Here is a 9,345-nt window from a genome sequence, read left to right as displayed (position 1 = left end):
AAGTCAAAAATTAAATTATCCTGAGTGACCAAGAACTGTCCTGAGTTATATTGATTTTATTTTATCCTTTTAAAAAACTCTTAGTTCTTTTTTTAAATAATTTTTCAAAAGCTATGAAAATTAAGTTATTGAATAATTTGGTTATAAAATATTAAAATATTGAAACTCAAACAACTAAATCTCATTTAAGATTTAGAAAAAAACTGGAATGGGATTTTTTTTAATCCTGAGTTTACAAAAAACTAACGGGCCTGAGTCATCCTGAGCTAATAAAGAAATGAAAATAGTCTGAATTAGCATAAGCAATTCTGAGATTTTCAAAAATTTCAAACTGTACTGAGTTATCTTTAGTGTGTCAACCCTGTTTTAATTCTATTTTCTTATAAATAATGTTAGTATTGTGTTCTTTAATTACTGTTTAGGTATTTTTATGTACTTAGGCTTAATTAAGATCTTTTCTATTTTTTTTTTTGATAATAATATCTTTTCAACTTTTCATAAACTCAGCCAACTAAGGCTCGGTTGTTTGCCTCAAAGACTGACAACCCTGTTATAAGTAATTGTGTCACTTTACAATACTTATAATTTTTTTGAAAATTTAGTCAAATTATATAAAAGGATATCTTTATCAATTAAAAATAAATAAATAAAGCAATCTTGACCATGGTTTAACCAAATAGGTTATTTTAATGATGTTTATGTTTTATGTCTTAACTTTGTGGTCTCCAGTAACTTACTAACTGACAGCTTTAGTTACAATTAGCTACAATTATAAGTTACAAAACTATTTCCTAAGTTATGAACAAAACACGCTTTGAACAAATGCAATTTACTTTATTTTCAATAAACATTCTTAGTTCTGAAGAGAGAAACTATTAAATCACGACACAAAAAAATCTATAAAAAGTATCAACAATCTTTAAGTTATATAAATACTAACATCAACTCCGCGATGTAGACGTTTTCTTTATTCTGAGACTAGAAGTAAAACGTTGACTTCAATGGTAACGTAACGCAGAATAACTAAGCAACTGAATAAGCAACTAACGCGTATTTGAAAGACAAACGCAAATATATACTCATTGAAATGAAATTAACTCCTTGAAATAAAATAATTGATTGTTTTTAATACTTTAAGAACGTCACGAAAACTACGTAAAACAGTTTACAACATCCGCTTTAAAATAAGAAAATGAAATGTTAATATCATTAAAATTGATTTTTAAATATATGGTTTCGTGGTATTTTCCAAGGAAACTTTAACATTAATACAATACGGAGAAACTTTTTTTTAAACAATTGTTTCACTATTCTGATAAGTAAAATAGATCCTCAGTCAGTTTATTTAGTAGATAATAAAATAAAACATAAGTCTAAGTGTACATGAAATTAAGCTAAAACTTTAAGCATTTTAATTCATTAAATTAATCAATTTAAAAGTTGAACATGAAAATTCAATAATACTTAAAATAACAGCTAGTGAAATTTTTACAGTTACTAAAAAGCTCCTTTGTTTATTTAAAGCTATATTTGGATTTAATTTTGAGATGTCATGTTTTTCTGTATTGCAAAGATGTATATATAGATATCTATTCTTATAAAATAAAATCAAATTATACAGTAATCTTCCTTTATTGTACCAACACATGTTTCTGTGTGTTAACAGATTAATACACTTAAATTGGGTTCTATAAAAAAATTAAATACTGTAATGAAAGAATAGAAGCTCAAGTAGGTGTATATATGTGTTCATTAAAATAAAAATAACTTCTACACATTTTTAGAGATTAATAGTTAATAATAGGTAAAATACTTAATGTTAAATCTGACTGTTATAAAACTTTATAATATTTGTAATTATTAAGTCTAAATTAGGTGAAGTAAACTAAACTACACAACAAAAAAAACAAATCATAGTATATACCCTTTACATGAATAGAAAGAATAACTAATTCTAATTTATTTACAGTTGCTAAGCTCTTAAACAAAAGATATCTAATGATTATTTCACAATATATACGAACATTAGGACATCTAAGTTAGGACAATAAAATCTGTAGAAATTACTTTTTTTTAATGAACACATGTATACACCTACTTTAGCTTCTATTCTTTCATTACAGTATTTATTTTTTACAGAACCTAGTTGAAGTGTGCTAATCCATTTACACAAAGAAATGTATGTTGGTACAATAAAGGAAAATAACTGTATAATTTATTTTTATTTTATATTCCAGTGAACTTTTGTTTACAAACACTTAAATTTATATTTTGAGTAATTATTTATTCTCATACAAATTCCTTTTTTTTAACTTACATTTTTACCTAGATAAAGAATACCATATAGATTTTATATCGGAGTTAAGTTAGAGTTTAGTTTTTAATAATAAGAGTTAAAATAAGTTTCATCATAAATACTGAACATATTAACTTGAGTTAAGATTTTTCATTACTATATGTGAAGTATAATAGATGTTTACTATTCCACTTACCAACACTTCATATTACACTCATTCATTCACAGTTTTAAAATTCCCTATTTTAAAACTGTAATCAATCTGTCAGCTGCAAAGTCTAGTCTAGGTGTTTCTGCTTAGATTAACTTGACTTAGGTTTATATAAAATTTTGTTAATTATTTTTATGAATTATAATAAGATTTAAAAAGAAATTGGTTAATAAGGTAGAGATAGGGGATTAGAGGTTATTTAGGGTATAGTTACTGATGTATAAGTACTTTACCTCATATGTCTAGTCCTGGATAAGACGTTTAAAGGTATCTGTGGTGTGCGACCCGATAACTGAAAGGTATTTTTGTGCACCAGGTCCTATAATCGAAAATTTTGAGCGTATTTTTTGTCATTCAATAAATTATATATATAAATATGCAAAACATTATGTATGTGAAAACTTCTAAAATCTTATTACTGCAGTCTGCCCAAGAAAAACATTTTCAAAAGGTTGTGGTAGGGGTCTATATCAACTAAATAAGGGAGGATTTTTAATTTTATAAATTAAATTGTAGTTTACATATACTTTGGTGAAAGCAACTGTAATACTTTTGTTTTCTGTAATTCTATAAATTAAATAACACCTAAACAAAGTATTGCAAATTTGTTGGACCTTGCACAATCCCTTAAAAAGTATTATTAACTGAAAACATTTTGTATTAGAAAACTTAAAAAGATTAGTAATTTATATTGTTCTGTTTTAATATATTTTTAGTTTTGTAGAATAAGAACATAAGTATTATTAGATTTTACTTTGGTTTTATTTAGACTCTTACATTTAGATACTCATTCAAATCTGTGAAAAAAGATAGTTTTAAATGCAGGGAACCTGCATAAATATATATATTTTTTAGGATAGTTTTTTTAATAACACAACTGTTTTTAAAGTTATAACATGTTTATAAAAGAATCAAAACGTTTAATCAAACTTCAAATTTACAACTGTTTTTTTTCTCATATAAAACTAATTTTAAGCTAAATTATATGCTTTAGTTTATATTTATAAATATTAAGGATTAAAACTGTACTTTTTAACATTGAGTTTGATATATATATATAATTTGTGCGTCTTAGATGTAAGATAGTATTGCGTTTCTTAATACAGATAGTTAGTTTTTGATGAATAATTCTTACAACTATTTTTTTTTTAACTTTGGATTTTTTTTAATAATTTTTTTTTTGTATTCGTAGTTTGCTTTGTTCTCAAGGGTTGTTTTTTTTTATTTTTCAAAATTTCTAACTTTTTAATAAATTATACAAACATTTTCGATCGTAAATTTCGGAAATATTTGTATAAATTATTATAAAGTTAAAAAACAAATATAAATTTGTAAAGTTTGAGAGTTTCGGCTTTTATATTTTAATAAAGTTTTAATTTTGACTGTAGGCTGTTTTTTTAGGGCATTATAATTTTGGTTAAAGTGTTGTTTGTGACTCGATTCTTGATGATTGAGTGAGAGGTCTTTTCGTGCACTAACTTCATTGGACCAAAAATTTTTTGGTCATCCTTGTTTTTCAATTTGTTTAATAAGCTTACTTACTTTTACAAAATGTATAAAAATAAATCTTAGTATAAAAACACTACATGAAGTAGATGTAATAAATAAAGTTCCATTAAATCTAGATACATTAAAGCTTGTATGTACTATTTTTCTTCAATTGGTCAAATCTAGACACTCGACTTGACAATCTATTTAAATGAAATAATACGATTTACAAATTCAAGATTTACGCAATACTCAAATTCTGGTATGAGACTCTAAAAAGACACTAAAACTTTAAAAAACTGTAAGAAATACGTATAAATTAACATTGATGTCGTGTGAGAATAATTCAATAACTTATAAAAACATCTACCATTATTTGTACAGGTTTTTAAATTAGAATAACTAGCATATTTTAACAAGCTAAGATGATACACTATAGCTAAACTACGTTCTTAAATACCATTTTTTAAAAGTACAATGTGATATTCAATTCTAAATTACATTTGTTTACTTGTAAAAAAAAAAAAACAAATATCTATAGTAAAATATTTATTTTAACTTTATTTCTTAAAATTTAGATTTTATTATACTTTCATAGCCAATTTTCATTTGTTCTTAATTTTTTTTGAAATCAAAAGGAAGCTAATTTAAATTAAATGTTTGTTGGAATAAATAATACGAGTTTAAGTTTTTTATCTGTAAAGTATGCTGCAAAGAAAATTTTATTAAATTTTTAAAACCAGTATTTGTTACAGCCATCGGACTTAACCTACAGACGGTCGCTTCAGTGCATATGCACTTAATCCTGCCTGGTTAGATCTCAACAGCGGGTTCTCGCGACTATGCCTGCCTTATAAGTCCTATGAAACCGGCTGTAGGTTGTCTCGGATACTGTTGTTGATGGTCGTGTGGTAAAGTTTAATATTTACTAAACATTATTAAAAGAAAAAGTTCAAGTTAATAATAAGTTTAGAGCTGCTCCAAAAATACGAGTCTTAGCTTGATTAGCATTTTTTGCAATTTTTAAAAAAGTTCCAAACTTTAGATTCAATTATTTACCTTATCTTTAAAGCTAACTAAGATTTTTTTTTAATTCTAGAGAACGCTTCTTTGATTTTAATTTAAAATAAAAATCTATTGGATTAGGGTTTGAATTTTTTTTTACTCTAATAGATGTTTTAGCCAAAATATATAAACTTATAATATATTAACTGTTAAGGTTTTTTTTTTAGCTCAACATAGTTTTAACAACTAGAATCGATGAACTAGAGGTCTTTTCTCAAAAGTGCTTAAAATAGACCTATTTACGCATTTTGTTTATTTAAATACATATAACTTTTAGAGTTGGACCCTTCGAACATTTTTTCAGGTTTTGAATTGTTATGTAACCGTCTGACACATATGAAGCCTGATTGTATATCTTTGAAAAATATCATAATGTTTGCTAGTAGCATTATTTGGAGAGGCATCAAGAAGCGACACGTAACATGTAGCTCAATACAACTTGTTCAAAACAATCAAAAATAGCTCAATTTTATTTTTAGTATTTGATTCTTTTGATAATCATCATTATCATTTTTTATCATAACGTTTCATAATCTGCGAGGAACTTTTATATTTCTACCATTCTATTTCTCATAAATGACTGCAGAGCTAGTGATTAAAACTTAAGAGCTAATAAGCCTATATTTGACTAACTAATAAAATTATAGTGTATTTTTCTAACAATCATAAGAAGTATAAAATTTTCAAGTCTGTACATTATTCCAAACGTTTCTACTTTTATGAAATTTCAAAAGGTAAATTTAGATTATACAAAAAAAAAACAATATCTGATTGAGTCTCTTTTACTGATAGTAAAAACTTTAAAACATTTTTGACTGAAAGTTTTATCTTATTTATCATTCTAAATAGATGTACTTTATCACGAGTAGTAAAGAAACAGTCGAATAATTAATAGCAGAGCGTTGTTTTAGTTATTTGATTGGCATTCAACAGAGGTTTTATAAATATATTTAGATAGTTTGGAAAAGTTACACAACTATCTATTCTAGTAGATCTATCTATAAAACAAATTTTATGTAAATAAAAATTAGGCTCTAACAAATAACTACATTTAATTTATCTACTACGCTTTTTACTATCGAGATTTAAAGACAATATAAACATATGTATTATGCTAAAGGTTTTTATTCTTAAGAAGCAATTAGAAGTCTCTAGTTCACAATTTTGAACAGATTAAATTTTAAATTATTTAGCTTTCTTTTATCTAACCTCGGATTTGCCTCATATTTTAACTAGTTGCTCAATTAGCAATCCAATTTCCATAATTTTTAACTATATTTATTTTTGGCGACGACCTCTTTTAGCAAAATTTAGTTTGCTAGATAAACTTTTGATAGAATACAAATAATTATAAATATATGTTTATTAGATGATTTTAGCTAAACTTAGGTTAGTTAGTATTTTATATTTCCTACTGTTCTTTCATTTTATTGATTATTTTATTTAATAAGGTTCAAAAGTTCAGATTAAAAAAATATTTTTCTAGCTCGAAAGAAATTGTAAAAGCATGTGGTGTACGACTGGATAACCGAAATGTATTTTGTACACCAGGTTCTTAGACTAAACTTTTTGAGCGCTTATTTTATCGTTTAATAAACAACATATATATAAAGGACAATAGTTTTTTTTTTCGAATTTTTATAGAATTTACTATCCATAGCTCAGTCATAAAAAACAAAAATAAGTTTTTTTGTTTTACAAAAAGTTTAAAAAATATTAGGAATGTTGAACATTCAATACTTTGTCTTAATACCTGGCTAAATTCAAAGTAGAATCAAATTATTAAACTTACTTTTTTTAAACTCAAAATTTATAAATTTAAGTCATATAAAATTTTTTTTTAAATTATTTGTTAAAGTTATTAATATTTCACAATAAAACTTTACTTTTTAACGTAGAGTTCAATATATATTTTATTTATGGGTATTTTTGTGCACCAGATATTAGAACCAAATAGTTTGAGCGACTTTTTTGTCGTTCAATAAACTGTATATATGTTTAATATTAGATACTATTATCTATAATTTTTTTAGATATATTTGTTTAGGAAAATATTTAATGTTGTTAAGTTTAATAATCTTATTTTTCATAGAGTTTAAATTTTGACTGTCAAAATTCTTTTTCGTTTTTTTAGCTTATGAATTGTTTAATAAGCTCTCAAAAGTTTAGTTCAAGGACCTGGTGTATTAAAAAACATTTTGGTTATCGAGTCATACACCATGGATACAATTTAATGTCTTGTTCAGGATTATAGTTTTGATTAAAGTTGGGTATGAAACTCGATGACCGAAAGGTCTTTTTATGTACCTAGGTCCTAGGACCAAACTTTTTAAAGCATTATTTTCGTTTTTAGTCAACAAACCCAAGTTTATACTAACAAACTAAACAAACTTTTTTATTATGCTATTTTTATTCAATATTAGCAGTTAGCGGACTTTGGAAGGTCATCAATCAGATTATAGAAAATATTTAATTAAATAAACAAACATATTCAAAAAACAGCTTGTTGCAAAATAAACAAAAAAAAGTAATAACTAGTTTTTTAAAGATATATTATTTCAAATCCATTAAGAAGGATATATATTCTGGCTTTTGTAAAACAACTGATTTAAATTGACTATGAGTTAAATCTAGATTAAAATTTTCAGTAAAAACACTAAAAAAATCATCTATTTCGTTTGTATCTAGCAGTACATTTTTCAATAATTTTCTCTTAAACTGTTCCAAGTTTATAACACTTTTTCTTCCAGATAACGCATTAAAAACTTCACTCAAATTATTACTGACTAATTTATCGAAATGTTGTAAACGGCCTAGTACAAATGACTTAAAATCTATTGAACCTTTTTTATTAACATCATACTTATTAAATAGCTCAAGAGACTTATCACATCTTGGTAATTTAAGGTACTTTAGAAACGAATCAATTTGCAGTTCGGACGACGGCTTTGACATCTCAGCAAATTGATCAAGTAATTCGCAAGCTTTTTCAGAGCTAATACCATACTTCTTTTGTATTTCAACAAACCCAATCCCTCCTATGACACTGGGTAAACCTAAATGAAACGCTCGAGCCATCAAAAATCTATCTTCATTTCTTAAGTGAGAACAAGGTATGTGTGAATAATCCGCTATCACTTGCCTTACATTATCTGCGTATAACTCTGCATTTATTTTTTCTTCTAAGGAAGGATAATACACATCCAAGTACGTCACTTTAGCATTAATATAAAATTGACACAAACTATACCAAATTAGCTGGATAAGTTTTCCATCGTCCTCGCAACTCCACGTTGTTGTATCCCAGCTGTTGTTGAACTCCAAAAAAACTGGTTGAACTGGAACTCCAGGGATAAAGGCCCCATGTTTAAATTTAATCAATCTTGTAGTATTAGTCATAGTTCCTTCAGGAAATATTATTATCTGAGGCCAATTACCATTTTTTGCTCTTCTTGATATTGCATCTACTGCTTTCCTTCTAGAATCACGGTCGCTTCTAGAAACATAAACAACCTGATTTAGTTTTCCTAGTGGACCTGCAATTGGAAAACTAGAATTTTCTTGCCGTGAAAGACAGGAAGGCACAGGCGTATGAATAAAAAACATAATCATGTCATAAATACTAGAATGAGGAGCAATGGCTAGTATTGGAGCTTCTTGAGTAGTTGACGGCTTTCCAACAACCTCAACGTTTACAATTCCCATAAAAAATAACAAAAGCCTACCTAATTTTTGCAAGAACCAAATTACTGATCTTCTGATACCTCCAACAGGATGCCTTTGATTTTCACATAAGCCTATAGAAGCAATGCATGCAATAATGTAAGTTGTGATACCAACTAATAACAAAAGAACTAATCTTATTGGTACAACAGTGACTGACATAAAAACTATTTGTGGTATTCTGGATAAAGGCTGGCAGGGGCATGAAAATGGATTACTTTTTTTGACAGATTCATAATAAGGTTCATCTTCATTCTGAACAGAACCTGAACTAGTACCTTGATTTGACATTTAGAAAAACAAACACAACATAAAGTACAAACATAAAATAAATGCTTTAATTGCTATGAATAAAAAAAATTATGAGAAATGAAACACAATTTGTAATTATTACTTTTTGTTATTACTATGGTTGTTTTACAGTTCACTAAGTTAATCAAGACTATTTCATTAAACAAGTCATAAAAATAAAATGTGGTTAAGCTTAGCTTAAGATAGTGTAAGCTATGTTATTAACCTGAACTTTTATACTATTAATATTTTTAAGGTCTGTAACTAATTT

The 9,345-nt window shown here is 26.0% G+C and overlaps 1 protein-coding gene across 1 annotated transcript; it reads right to left on the bottom strand.

Annotated features, from left to right (window-relative positions):
- Positions 1 to 4,177: 4,177 nt before the first annotated feature.
- Positions 4,178 to 9,074, bottom strand: LOC145833394 (lysophosphatidylcholine acyltransferase 1-like). The gene is made up of 2 exons (XM_082940574.1): positions 7,917 to 9,074; positions 4,178 to 4,198 (listed from the first exon to the last, which is right to left on the bottom strand). Exons 1-2 carry the CDS (start codon positions 9,072 to 9,074, stop codon positions 4,178 to 4,180), a joined length of 1,179 nt encoding a protein of 392 aa, XP_082796700.1.
- Positions 9,075 to 9,345: the final 271 nt, after the last annotated feature.

Source organism: Thalia democratica, chromosome 4 (assembly GCF_965202585.1).
Source record: "Thalia democratica chromosome 4, ktThaDemo2.hap1.1, whole genome shotgun sequence".
Lineage (NCBI taxonomy): Eukaryota > Metazoa > Chordata > Thaliacea > Salpida > Salpidae > Thalia > Thalia democratica.
Note: the sequence above shows the minus strand (reverse complement) of the source record. Positions and strands in the feature narration are given on the sequence as shown.